At 37.6% G+C, this 14,740-nt stretch overlaps 1 protein-coding gene across 3 annotated transcripts in view; it reads right to left on the reverse strand.

Annotated features, from left to right (window-relative positions):
- Positions 1–14,740, reverse strand: part of LOC127427873 (protein DENND6A-like) — a 43,345-nt gene that overhangs the window by 14,100 nt on the left and 14,505 nt on the right. For 2 of the 3 annotated variants that reach the window (XR_007894990.1, XM_051675753.1), the window contains exons 4-9: positions 6,168–6,280; positions 5,907–5,987; positions 3,663–3,768; positions 450–529; positions 252–311; positions 94–149 (exon numbers count right to left, since the gene is read on the reverse strand). Coding sequence is in view for 2 of the 3 variants with exons in the window: in XM_051675753.1 (XP_051531713.1) it covers positions 94–149; positions 252–311; positions 450–529; positions 3,663–3,768; positions 5,907–5,987; positions 6,168–6,280 (496 nt within the window). In the remaining variant the exon portion in view is untranslated. The remainder of the gene's footprint in view (positions 1–93; positions 150–251; positions 312–449; positions 530–3,662; positions 3,769–5,906; positions 5,988–6,167; positions 6,281–14,740) is intronic. The other variant, XM_051675754.1, reaches the window with a different exon arrangement.

Genomic DNA, 14,740 nt, shown 5'->3' on the forward strand with positions numbered 1-14,740 from the left:
CAAAAGGCAAGTAATAATCAACAATCAATACTATAAGGAGAAAGAGTACACCATGTACCATAAAAACAAAATTACACAACAAATGCATTTTACCTGAAGAGGTCGACTTCATGAACCGTCGGTAGAACGATGGACACCAGACTGTCACTCTGTAAACGAAAGCTTGGGTTACATTAAAGCAAAGTGACGTAAACCCTGTTGAATATGACACATCATCACCATCGCCTACAGGTCTGGCATGAGTTTATTACCGGTGCGGACTGAATGAGCTGTGAGGTTCCAGGCTTGTCATAACATGTGGGGATGCGGAGCTGAAATGAACAGATGGTAGCGTTTGGTTAATAAACTGAGGTGAAGTGAAAGCAAAGACTTGGTATTTTAACAAAGACCAAAAGAAATTGAGAAAAAAAAACAAAAAACAAAAAAAACAACAAAAAAAACCAACTTACCTTCATGACAACGCCCATGATGGGGAGTGTAAGAATCTTCCCAGGGCATGGCGTTGGCCAGCGGTCGATGTCATTGCAAGCTTTTACATAAAAAAATAAAAATAAAAAAAATCCAAAATGTAAAAAAACAAAACAAAAAAATAAAAGGGTTCAAGCAACTGAGGGCTTTTAAGTACATAAGTAACAGATATTAAGTTTTAATTAGACAGCCTCTAAGCACCTAAAACAGAGTAAAATTGCTAAATTTTCAGCACCATCAGGTTGCAGAGCACAGAGATATGGCTTTTTTAATTCCTCAATGTTGTAATGCCAGATATTATTTGATCTCCACCAAATTTTGCATGATTCCTTAGAATCACGTTGCACACCTGTATTACATTTTATGAAAATGTAATTTATAGTTTGAGTCTTTGAAGCTTCTAGGTAAACAAGGCCACACCCATATTTTTAAATGACCCTGTAATAGCCATGTCAAATAAAAAGTAATTTTTTGGGGGATAATTATTAATCCAAGCGGTCCACAGATTCTTCCTGTACAGGTTTTGTTGATGTTGAATACAAAACCTAGGACTAGTTCGCAAAAAAAGGTTTTTAAATAATCTCAAATATTTTACGAACAATTTGATTGACACCAATGGTTCTTGAAGCAAAGTTGTTCTGAATAAGGAGTTCAATTATATGATGTAAATACTGTAATGTGTGTCTGTGTGAAACATCACAGAATATACAGTTGAAGTCAGAAGTTTACATACACCTCAGCCAAATACATTTAAACTCAGTTTTTCACAATTCCTGACATTTAATTGTAGAAAACATTCCCTGTCTTAGGTCAGTTAGGATCACTACTTTATTTTAAGAATGTGAAATGTCAGAATAATAGTAGAAAGAATGATTTATTTCAGCTTTTATTTCTTTCATCACATTCCCAGTGGGTCAGAAGTTTACATACACTTTGTTAGTATTTGGTAGCATTGCCTTTAAATTGTTTAACTTGGGTCAAACGTTTTGTGTATCCTTCCACAAGCTTCTCACAATAAGTTGCTGGAATTCTGGCCCATTCCTCCAGACAGAACTGGTGTAACTGAGTCAGGATTGTTTTTCAGTTCTGCCCACAGATTTTCTATCAGATTGAGGTCAGGGCTTTGTGATGGCCACTCCAATACCTTGACTTTGTTGTCCTTAAGCCATTTTGCCACAACTTTCGAGGTATGCTTGGGGTCATTGTCCATTTGGAAGACCCATTTGTGACCGAGCTTTAACTTCCTAGCTGATGTCTTGAGATGTTGCTTCAATATATCCAAATAATTGTCCTTCCTCATGATGCCATCTATTTAGTGAAGTGCACCAGTCCCTCCTGCAGAAAAGCACCCCCACAACATGATGCTGCCACCCCCATGCTTCACAGTTGGGATGGTGTTCATCGGCTTGCAAGCCTCACCCTTTTTCCTGCAAACAGTTCAATTTTTGTTTCATAAGACCAGAGGACATTTCTCCAAAAAGAAAGATCTTTGTCCCCATGTGCACTTGCAAACTGTAGTCTGGCTTTTTTATGGCAGTTTTGGAGCAGTGGCTTCTTCCTTGCTGAGCAGCCTTTCAGGTTATGTCGATATAGGACTCGTTTTACTGTGGATATAGATACTTGTTTGCCTGTTTCCTCCAGCATCTTCACAAGGTCCTTTGCTGTTGTTCTGGGATTGATTTGCACTTCTTGCACCAAACTATGTTCATCTCTAGGAGACATAATGTGTCTCCTTCCTGAGCGGTATGATGGCTGTGTGGTCTCATGGTGTTTATACTTGTATACTATTGTTTGTACAAATGAACGTGGTACCTTCAGGTGTTTGGAAATTGCTTCCAAGGATGAACCAGACTTGTGGCGGTCCACAATTTTTATTCTGAGGTCTTGGCTGATTTCTTTTGATTTTTCCATGATGTCAAGCAAAGAGGCACTGAGTTTGAAGGTAGGCCTTAAAATACATCCACAGGTACACCTCCAATTGACTCCAATTAGCCTATCAGAAGCTAACTGGCTAAGTGCCTAAAGGTTTGACGTCATTTTCTGGAATTTTCCAAGCTGCTTAAAGGCACAATTAACTTAGTGTATGTAAACGTCTGACCCACTGGAACTGTGAAATAGTTAATTAAAACTGAAACAATCTGTCTGTAAACAATTGTTGGAAAAATTACTCGTGTCATGCACAAAGTAGATGTCCTAAACGACTTGCCAAAACTATAGTTTGCTAATATGAAATCTGTGGAGTGGATTAAAAAAATTAGTTTTAATGACTTCAACCTTAGTGTATGTAAACTTCTGACTTCAACTGTATAACCATTTACATGATTGTAAAAGGCAAAAGCGCGGTGGCCTTTTTTTTTTTTATTGCTCAGACCTCTTAGGCTAAGATTTAAAAAGGCCCACCTCATTTCGTTCTGATCAGCCTTAGTTAACCTTGTCTAATAGTTGCTGAAATGTCATTGGTTGATGGTGGCCATGTTTTTCAAGATATGCAAATGTCCTCCTTAGACAAAGACACTCTATGCAAAATTTCAAGTCGACTGGACTAACGGTTCCGTAGTTAGAGCTATTTTTATGTTTATCATTGTTATAGCGCCATCAAGTGGCTGAGGCACGCAATTTTTTCATGTGTCCTCAGATTGACGCAGTACAAAAGTATCCCAAATTTGGTGAAAATATCTCATTCCGTTCAAGAGTTATAACCATTTAAGTACAAGTGTCCACACCTACTTAAGTTTTGGCGTGTCATTGTGACCATGAATCGAAAGTTCAAACTTTTTTTGATAATTACTGATAATGGGACTCCAGAGAATCTTTCTGCACTTGTTTGGTTCAAATATGGCGAACAGTCTAGGACTAGCTCGAAAAAGAAGGTTTTGAAAAAAATCCAATATGGCAGAACTTTTAATGACAGAAATAAAATCGGAGATAGATGTTTTGTTTGGCTTGAGCCAAGCATTCTATGAGCCAATGATATAAAGCACTTGAGTCTAGCACATAAGGTTCAGGAGTTATTACCCAAAATGTCTTGTTTTGTCAACTGACGTGCCCCCCCATTGACAATTGGGGTGAGCCCATGCACACCCATGAGTTCTACCATTACGGCAATTTTCATGTCTCTAGGCCTTACAGTTTGGTCTGCACAGTCAGTTTTTGTTATTTGTTTCCAGTGTATGCTCCATGTTTTTGGGACTCACCGGCCTCTAAACACGGCTCTTGTTTCTCAAAGTATTCTGGTGCGATGAGCTTCAGCAGCGAGTGGAAAAACGTCACGTATGGAAGTTTACTGATGAGGACCAGAGACTACAAGACATACAAACATACACAATGAAAGCAACATCATAAAGTCCCAAAATCCAAAACACTTCACAAGAGACAATATCTTAGTCAAAAATCAAAACTGACCCTATTTACTGTCTAAATACATGTTCCTGGTCTTATTGTGAACGATTCATTAGTGCACATCCCAAATAAAATAAATGTTTGTCTTTGTAATTTTTTATTAAAATGTAATAACTTGCTCCACCTCTGATATATCATTCATTTCTGTCTGATATATCATTCAAGCCCTCTTCTTTTTGAACATATAAATCTAACTTTACACCATTTAATCAATATTTTGTCATTGGATTTTTACTCAGAAATAGATCACATTACAAAAGTAAAATGGGTTACGAATGCCTTTTCAGGTTGACTTTAAAGGAATAGTTCACTGTTGAGTTGCACCAAGCTGCGTTGCCCCAGGTTTTAAGATGCGAAAACCAATTATCATTGTCAAACCCAGCATGACATGGCATATTTGATTGTACACCAACACAAAGGATATTTAAAAACTAAAGGGGAGTGCAATATGTTCATAATGACTTCAATTTAATCAAAAGTTATTGTATGGCTTTAGACAACTTGGAATATATCGTACAAGTCATACAGACATTTATTGTATTTTTATTTATTTTTTTGTTGCTTGTTTGTCATTTTTGGAGCTTGACAGCCCCAGTTCCCTTTCACTTTCATTGTACGGAAAAGCCAGGACATTTTGCAAAATAATGTTTTTCATGTTCTGGTCTGGAACAATTTGAGGGTTCGTTTAAGATTTGATGACAATATTCCTTTAAGGTCTAATTGTGTTGGCCAGACAGCACCAAAAATCAGCAGATAGCAGCTGGGAGCGGTTAGAAAACTAGAGTAACCAAGAGAGCTCCAACACTAAAGACAATGAACAGACACAACCCAGTTTAAGTCAAAAAACACAAAGTTCTATTGATCTAGCGCAAGGCACCTTATCACCTGAGGAGTTGCACAACTCAACAACTGGGATAAAGAAGAGGTCCTGTCTCTGAGTTTGTAGGTGTTGAAATATTCGCTATCATCAAAGACAAAGAGAATTAGAGGCTCTTGAAAGGTTTCAGAATTCCCCAGTCATCTCTGCTTCTATTTTTAAGGTGTGAATAACTTTGCTGATGGTAGACCAGAATTACATTTCTGTTTAAAGCAGAACATCAGTGTCTGAACATGTTCAGTTCTGTACTTGATCTTTGCTGGGGGCACATTTCTGTTTATATGCAAGAAATTTGAAGCATGGGAAACAAGCTTTAGGTAAAATATAATTATGAAATATGTTAAAAGGGTGTTTAAAAGGTGTTGCTATATACAACAAAAACTAAGATGGTGGTAACAACAATATGATAAAAAACAACAATGTTACATAAATAGTTACATTTTATAAAATTAATATTTGAAAAACAATATTCCTCTAATTAATACAACACAATATAATATAATATAATATAGTGGTAACAGGTCATCAATGCCAATGTTTTTCATTTTTAATGGCTCTGAACATGTCTTATCCAATCAGAATTTAGAGTCGGAACTATCCATTTAAAAATTACATTAATAATCCATAAATAATTACATTTTATAAAATTAATAATTGAAAAAATATATATATTTATGCTAATCAAATATAATATAACATAATATAATATAGAATATGCTATCATATATAATATAATTTTAACCAATCAGAATTTAGAGTTGGAACTAATGGTTAATTATTAATGAATAGTTCCACAAATTGTTAAATTTCTTTAAATTAATATTTGAAACAAACAATATTTCTGCCATTTATAATATCATATTTAATATAATATATTGTAATATTATATAATATAATATAATACAATCTAATCCAGGCAACGTTACAATCAAATATCATAAATAATTAATAAAGAATTAAATTGATGTGCGGATACAAATGTGTGTATAAAGGCTATTTTACAGTGTTTTTGAAAGTGGCTCATCCAATCAGATTTTAGAACTATCCATTTTAAAAGTCTCTCTTTTTTTTAATTTTTTTTTATTGATGTATGACATTTTAAGAATTTTCTATTGGTTAAAACTAAAAACTGAAAACCTGCCAAACGTCACGTTAAAAGTACCTTCTGAAAGTAGCCCCTCTTCAGTGATTTGTCCCGTACTTGTCTGAAGTATACATAGCCGTAGTAATATCCCTGATCTCTCTGAAAAGACAAACAAACACATTTTCTATCCGTAAAAGCAATTTGTGAAACTTACTTGCGATTTAGGAACAAAATGACCCTCATAAATAATACAGAATTATACAGATTGTTTAGTTTGGGGTGAACTGTCCCTTGAACAGGTTTATATGAGTTTTGTATTTACAATCTCACAGTACTGACCTTGAGACAGACCGGTGCATCGCGTTCAAAGTGGTCAAGGAAACATCCAAGCGACGACTTCCTCACTGTTGCCTGTCGGAAACGGAAGCAGAACTGTGTGTCGCCTAGACAACCTGTGACAAGAGAAACGCATTCAATCAAAACGTACACATCATGCAGCTTGTTGAGCACGATAAAACCGGCAATAAAAATCCCACAGATTTACAATGACAGATGAACCTGATCCATTTAGATGCCAGAATTTCATAGACACTTGAGTGGAGCTCTTTTGACTTGGGCCAGTAAGCAACCCCAGTAACTACTCAGAACAAATGAGCAATTGCACAGTAACACACTAAAAATAATTCAGAACATCTTAGCAACCAGCCCCAATACCCTAGCATCATAGCAGCGACTTGTGCACATTCAAGTAGCACTCTTATTTTCTACAGAAGATCTAGAATATGTTTGTCACAACAGCCAATTAAAATGTGTTTATTAACATCCCATTTGTTTTGTGTTGTAATAAAAAATAAACAAAATACAAAAAAACAACCCCACTTATTCACTGGAATATCATGACTTAATCACTGGAACCACAACATTTAAGAGAGACAGGGAACACTGGCGACGCACTCCAAAACGAAGACATTTGAGTTTAGACTAACTACACTGATCATAAGACAAAAACATAAACCTGAAAAAACAGTATGCGTCTGAAAATCTGCTGAAATATTAAAGGAATGTTCCAGGTTCAACCAAGTGAAGCTCAATCGACAGCATTTGTGGCATAATGTTGATTACCAAATATTTATTTCGACTTGTTCATCCTTTTCTTTAAAAAAAGAAGCAAAAATCAAGGTTACAGTGAGGCACCACCTGACTGGAAATGATGTATTCATGCAAAACTATCAGTGCGAAGTGAGAAATACATATTAAACACCAGCTACTTCTGAATTTTGGACAATGATGAACATAGAAGCCATAAACGATTGTACAGGTGCATCTCAATAAATTAGAATGTCGTGGAAAAGTTCATTTATTTCAGTAATTCAACTCAAATTGTGAAACTCGTGTATTAAATAAATTCAATGCACACAGATTGAAGTAGTTTAAGTCTTTGGTTCTTTTAATTGTGATGATTTTGGCTCACATTTAACAAAAATCCACCAATTCACTATCTCAAAAAATTAGAATACATCATAAGACCAATAAAAAAAACATTTTTAGTGAATTGTTGGCCTTCTGGAAAGTATGTTCATTTACTGTATATGTACTCAATACTTGGTAGGGGCTCCTTTTGCTTTAATTACTGCCTCAATTCAGCGTGGCATGGAGGTGATCAGTTTGTGGCACTGCTGAGGTGGTATGAAAGCCCAGGTTTCTTTGACAGTGGCCTTCAGCTCATCTGCATTTTTTGGTCTCTTGTTTCTCATTTTCCTCTTGACAATACCCCATAGATTCTCTATGGGGTTCAGGTCTGGTGAGTTTGCTGGCCAGTCAAGCACACCAACACCATGGTCATTTAACCAACTTTTGGTGCTTTTGGCAGTGTGGGCAGGTGCCAAATCCTGCTGGAAAATGAAATCAGCATCTTTAAAAAGCTGGTCAGCAGAAGGAAGCATGAAGTGCTCCAAAATTTCTTGGTAAACGGGTGCAGTGACTTTGGTTTTCAAAAAACACAATGGACCAACACCAGCAGATGACATTGCACCCCAAATCATCACAGACTGTGGAAACTTAACACTGGACTTCAAGCAACTTGGGCTATGAGCTTCTCCACCCTTCCTCCAGACTCTAGGACCTTGGTTTCCAAATGAAATACAAAACTTGCTCTCATCTGAAAGGAGGACTTTGGACCACTGGGCAACAGTCCAGTTCTTCTTCTCCTTAGCCCAGATAAGACGCCTCTGACATTGTCTGTGGTTCAGGAGTGGCTTAACAAGAGGAATACGACAACTGTAGCCAAATTCCTTGACACGTCTGTGTGTGGTGGCTCTTGATGCCTTGACCCCAGCCTCAGTCCATTCCTTGTGAAGTTCACCCAAATTCTTGAATCGATTTTGCTTGACAATCCTCATAAGGCTGAGGTTCTCTCGGTTGGTTGTGCATCTTTTCCTTCCACACTTTTTCCTTCCACTCAACTTTCTGTTAACATGCTTGGATACAGCACTCTGTGAACAGCCAGCTTCTTTGGCAATGAATGTTTGTGGCTTACCCTCCTTGTGAAGGGTGTCAATGATTGTCTTCTGGACAACTGTCAGATCAGCTGTCTTCCCCATGATTGTGTAGCCTAGTGAACCAAACTGAAAGACCATTTTGAAGGCTCAGGAAACCTTTGCAGGTGTTTTGAGTTGATTAGCTGATTGGCATGTCACCATATTCTAATTTTTCGAGATAGTGAATTGGTGGGTTTTTGTTAAATGTGAGCCAAAATCATCACAATTAAAAGAACCAAAGACTTAAACTACTTCAGTCTGTGTGCATTGAATTTATTTAATACACGAGTTTCACAATTTGAGTTGAATTACTGAAATAAATGAACTTTTCCACGACATTCTAATTTATTGAGATGCACCTGTATATGCTGCAAATACATCACAAAAAGCTTTTATTACAGTTAATGTGATTAAATATGTACATGTGTCATTTATTTCTGCACAAGCATTATTATTTCTACATATTTAAAATCACATTCTATGAATTTCTGCTTTTCCTTGGCTGAATTACGGTTGTTGTTGCTGTTAATTATCATAACTATAAAACAGTTTTAATAATAAATAATACTATTAATAATAAATACTGAGTGAAAATTAATCATGAACTTTATTGAATTAATTCACCTGCTCAACAAAATCACACACAGTAATGTCATTCTGAGGTAACCCTTTGGTAGCTTCTCCCTTCATGAATAAAATCCACTGCGAGCAACATGACAGTTCATCACGACTACCACTAGGGGGAGAAACACGACAGTCATACGCGAATGTTGAAGACCGTGAAAAGGCGGCTTTAACGAGTTTAATGAAGCAATAAAGAACAATCCCGTGAAGCACTGCGAATGACGTAATCGAATTAAAACGATGGACAAATATAAAAGTATTGATATAAAGTTCGTTATAAGTATAGAAATAATCTATTCTAATTTTATTGCAAAATTTTCAGATATATACAAATAAATAAGTAGTTTGAAAGTGTAGGAAGAGTGACTAGATTGCATCATTCATGTGAGTGGGCGGTCACAGCAGAGCTCTTTTATGGCGTGCTTGTTCACAGTGGTTCTCTGATTGGTGGATCTTTCTGCTCAGGATTATGGATAGAATGTTTCTTCACCAGAAATCACTATCAAATATGATTTTTTAATTGAAGTTGAAATAACATGGACTGATCGCTTCAACAGAAATATTTACATCGATTAACCTCAGAGCTCACGGTAAGTCTGTCTTTAAAGGTGTATAAATTATCGTTAATAAGGAATTACTCTGTAATAAAAAAGGAATAGGATTTTTACTTCTGGAGCTAGATTGTTGTGCTCTATTCCATTTGAACAATCCAAAAACACAGTTGAACTTCAGATCTTTAAATAATAAATTTTAACTTTGGAATGACATGCTGATGAATTAAGAAGACCAGAAGTGGGGGCCTGGGTATCTCAGCGAGTATTGACGCTGACTATCACCCCTGGAGTCGTGAGTTCGAATCCAGGGTGTGCTGAGTGACTCCAGCCAGGTCTCCTAAGCAACCAAATTGGCCCGGTTGCTAGGGAGGGTAGAGTCACATGGGGTAACCTCCTCGTGGTCACGATTAGTGGTTCTCACTCTCAATGGGGCGCGTGGTAAGTTGTGTGTGTTTTGCGGAGAGTAGCATGAGCCTCCACATGCTGTGAGTCTCTGCGGTGTCATGCACAACGAGCCACGTGATAAGATGTGCAGACTGACGTTCTCAGAAGTGGAGGCAACTGAGACTTGTCCTCCGTCACCCAGATTGAGGTGTGTAACCGCACCACCACGAGGACCTACTAAGTAGTGGGAATTGGGCATTCCAAATTGGGAATGACCAGAAGTGTGTCTTAAGACAGTAAATAGGGTCCATTTCGATAGACTACCTGCATGGCTGTTTTGATGTCTTCAGGACCGACCCAACCGAGGCTTTAGATAACGGCAGCCGTTGTTTGCGTGTTTCTATTTTGGGCTTTCCTGCACACAGTGTGTGTTTGTGTGTAACAGGATTACTGGACTCTCTTCAGGCCGTGACTGATGGATTACCTCATCCTCCTGATCAACTCCTTCTTAAACACCTCAGGGGTCTATAAAAAGGAGCATTTACACAACATAATCCTACTGAATGGAGCTCTGGCAAACTAAATGACCATCATCAAAAGCCTTCACATCACTGCTCTGGATACTCCCAGTTACACCAATCAAACGCAAGATAATCAGGGAGATAATAAATAATTTTGCTATAATCCAGATTAAAGCCGGGTGCACACTGTATGATTTTCAGGGTCCTGTACGATTGTTGCTTGTCAGAATAAACGATGTGATTGCAGTGAGATCTTGGATAAAAGCCCTGGCACACTGTGTGACATTACGTCAGACTGTATGATACACATCATAGCCAAGAGTTTGGTCTCAACTGTTCCGAATAACAGCCTTGACTGTGTGTTTTCTCTCATCAGACTTTCGTGCTCTGTAAAAACGTCCGTAATTTTAATGTTAAAGAATGTAGAAATGCTACAGTAAAAAAAAAAGTTAATTGGTTAACAGTTCACTAGCTTAATATATTCGGTAGAAAAAAATGAAAATGTATTTAACAAGACAATACATATCATTTTACCGTAAAATACTGTAAATTGTATATCATGTTTAACAAGAGAATAAATGTACTTTATACTGTAAATTATTATTAAAATTATGGTGAAAAACAATAATCTGGAGTTCCCAGGTGATCCTGCATCCCACAAGTCATTATGTGGTCTTTTGTACAGTCTTTAATACGGTGATTAACAATACATTTTAAAGTAGAAAGCAGACTTTTATAATTCTGGAAGGTTAGTATATCAAGTTATATTATGTTTATGTAATTTAATAAAATAAACGGTAGTGAACCGTAAAATATACAGGCATAAAAATTACATCCTTTAAAGCCTGAAACATGGTTACAATATTTTTTACGGTAAATTTCTGGCAACCAAGGGAATTTATTGGTCATCTGTGAACATGTCACAATAAGTGATGAAAAAGTGTTGACTGAAAGTGTCATGTATCAGAATGAGTAAGACATCACAGCCGGAGTCACACTTATTAAAAACAACTGAGACAAATTTGCTGTTGGCTTCATTGCCATGGAGAGTGAACAGTGTGTTATGTCACAACAGACGCACATTCTAATGGGGTGGCAGAAACTTTGTAGCCACAGCAACCCGCATGCCATTCCTGCACCAGTGGGTTGCTTCACCCACAGCATGTGAGAGAAGACGCTAACACACACACACACACCAGAAATTTCCATATGTACAGCCGGGCACACAGACACTGGCATCTGACTCTTGGCCATCGGCGAGGAGAACGCCTCCAGGAAATGTATTTCACAGAGATGAGATGACAGGCTGTAATATAAACATTGAATTCGGACGGCCCTAGAATGCCTGCAGCATTTTCAGCTTTCAGACAGCTGATTATCTCGGGTGTGTAAAAGTACATCCTGTAAAGTGTTGTATGGCTCTTGTCTCTCACTGAAGTGTGTAGAATGATGGGATAGCGTGTCCGCTCATCTGCCAGGTTCTTCGGTTTCAGAAATAAGAGAGTAGGATCAATATCACACCAGGAGAATCGAGGGTCCTACCAAAGCCCATGAGCAGTGAGCCAAGTCCACAAACACCCAACCACAAACCGTGTGTGTTTTTACCTTTTTAAAGCAAATAAGTTCACATTATCCTGTAATATTCAAACCCTGTTCTGACACTTTTGTATCAAACAGCTATAAATAACTCAACTTTATCACAAATGAAATAAACATGCAGAACACAAACTTCTGAAAACATTGATGGGTTACAAGCACCTGAAGAGGATATATCACGGCTGATGGCTTGTTGACAAATAAGGTTGTCTGAGATGATGAAAATGAGATGTCTTTTTAAAATCTAGTTTAAAACACATGCATAAAGTTTGTAGAAATGCTCATACATCTTGCACCATGCACTTCAATACATGTGAGTGTATACAAATTCCTTAATTTCAAAAACATTTTCAAAAATAAAAAATAAAAAAAAATATTATAATATATATATACACTATATTGCCAAAAGTATTCGCTCACCCATCCAAATAATTGAATTCAGGTGTTCCAATCACTTCCATGGCCACAGGTGTTATAAAATGAAGCACCTAGGCATGCAGACTGCTTCTACAAACATTTGTGAAAGAATGGGCTGCTCTCAGGAGCTCAGTGAATTCCAGCGTGGTACTGTGATAGGATGCCACCTGTGCAACAAGTCCAGTCGTGAAATTTCCTCGCTACTAAATATTCCACAGTCAACTGTCAGTGGTATTATAACAAAGTGGAAGCGATTGGGAATGACAGCAACTCAGCCACGAAGTGGTAGGCCACGTAAAATGACGGAGCGGGGTCAGCGGATGCTGAGGCGCATAGTGCGAAGAGGTCGCCAACTTTCTGCAGAGTCAATCGCTACAGACCTCCAAAGTTCATGTGGCCTTCAGATTAGCTCAAGAACAGTGCGTAGAGAGCTTCATGGAATGAGTTTCCATGGCCGAGCAGCTGCATCCAAGCCATACATCACCAAGTGCAATGCAAAGCGTCGGATGCAGTGGTGTAAAGCACGCCGCCACTGGACTCTAGAGCAGTGGAGACGCGTTCTCTGGAGTGACGAATCACGCTTCTCCATCTGGCAATCTGATGGACGAGTCTGGGTTTGGCGGTTGCCAGGAGAACGGTACTTGTCTGACTGCATTGTGCCAACTGTGAAGTTTGGTGGAGGGGGGATTATGGTGTGGGGTTGTTTTTCAGGAGCTGGGCTTGGCCCCTTAGTTCCAGTGAAAGGAACTCTGAATGCTTCAGCATACCAAGAGATTTTGGACAATTCCATGCTCCCAACTTTGTGGGAACAGTTTGGGGATGGCCCCTTCCTGTTCCAACATGACTGCGCACCAGTGCACAAAGCAAGGTCCATAAAGACATGGATGAGTGAGTTTGGTGTGGAAGAACTTGACTGGCCTGCACAGAGTCCTGACCTCAACCCGATAGAGCACCTTTGGGATGAATTAGTGCGAAGACTGCGAGCCAGGCCTTCTCGTCCAACATCAGTGTCTGACCTCACAAATGCGCTTCTGGAAGAATGGTCAAAAATTCCCATAAACACACTCCTAAACCTTGTGGAAAGCCTTTCCAGAAGAGTTGAAGCTGTTATAGCTGCAAAGGGTGGGCCGACGTCATATTAAACCCTATGGATTAAGAATGGGATGTCACTTAAGTTCATATGCGTCTAAAGGCAGGTGAGCCAATACTTTTGGCAATATAGTGTATATATAATATTGTTTTTGTTTTTTTTTTTTACAAATATCAAGAATTTCTGAGTCAAAAATATTATGTTAAATATCATTAAATATATATAATTCTTATTTATATCTTCTGGTTACTCCATTTGACCTGAACAAAATGCGCCTTATAAAATGTCAAAATATCTGATATTTCTTAAAACAGTCATGAGGGTCTAAAGGGGTCACCTCTGTTTTATGTTAAACTGCATGTTGGCTACACCACCTGACTTTAATTTTGTGGACAAAAGTTTTTCAAACAATTTTTTTTTAAAACAAAATTGTTCTACTGCTATAGTATAGTAAAAGTACAAACACAAAATGCTATATACTGTATATATATATATATATATATAATTATGAAACCAACATGGAAACAAAGATTACATTTCTATGAACTTGAAACATGCATTTTAAATTACATTTTTAAAAGACTTTTATCATCTCGGAAAAGATTATTTGTCAAATTTGACCCATATTTAAAAAAAAAAAAATAATAATAATAAAAAAAACCATTTAATTCATACTTCAGAAAACAACCTAGTATAAAAGACAAGGGAGCAAGACAATTGATTTTGCCCCATTTACAAATGAGCCATCAACTGACCTACTCAATAAAGGCCCATGAATATCTGTAATAGTGAGCAGCCAGACTATATTTCACAGCCCACACAGCGAGTCTCTCAATGTGTCTGTGGTGTATCTGTATTTCAGCTGCAGGGAGGATGTTCTCATCCCACATGCATTAGCGAAAGACACAGGTCATAATACTCACAACAACAATTTTACACAATTCCTCTTGTGTTTTCCTGTGGTTAAGGTTTGAACCAGTCACACACTACAACTGTACTGCTTGATTACATCAGACTTTTTGAGCTTAAATGATACACAAATGCACTGAATGGAAAGTGAATGGTAGAGTTCCTTTCCATCAGCCACTGAACTTTCCAAAGTAAAAAAATGTTAGTGGAATGTTCAACTTCTGAGACTACTGACAACAAACATATTCTGTTATCCCATTGCTAAATCTTGATCTTTGTG

The sequence above is a fragment of the Myxocyprinus asiaticus genome, chromosome 37, assembly GCF_019703515.2.
Source record: "Myxocyprinus asiaticus isolate MX2 ecotype Aquarium Trade chromosome 37, UBuf_Myxa_2, whole genome shotgun sequence".
NCBI lineage: Eukaryota > Metazoa > Chordata > Actinopteri > Cypriniformes > Catostomidae > Myxocyprinus > Myxocyprinus asiaticus.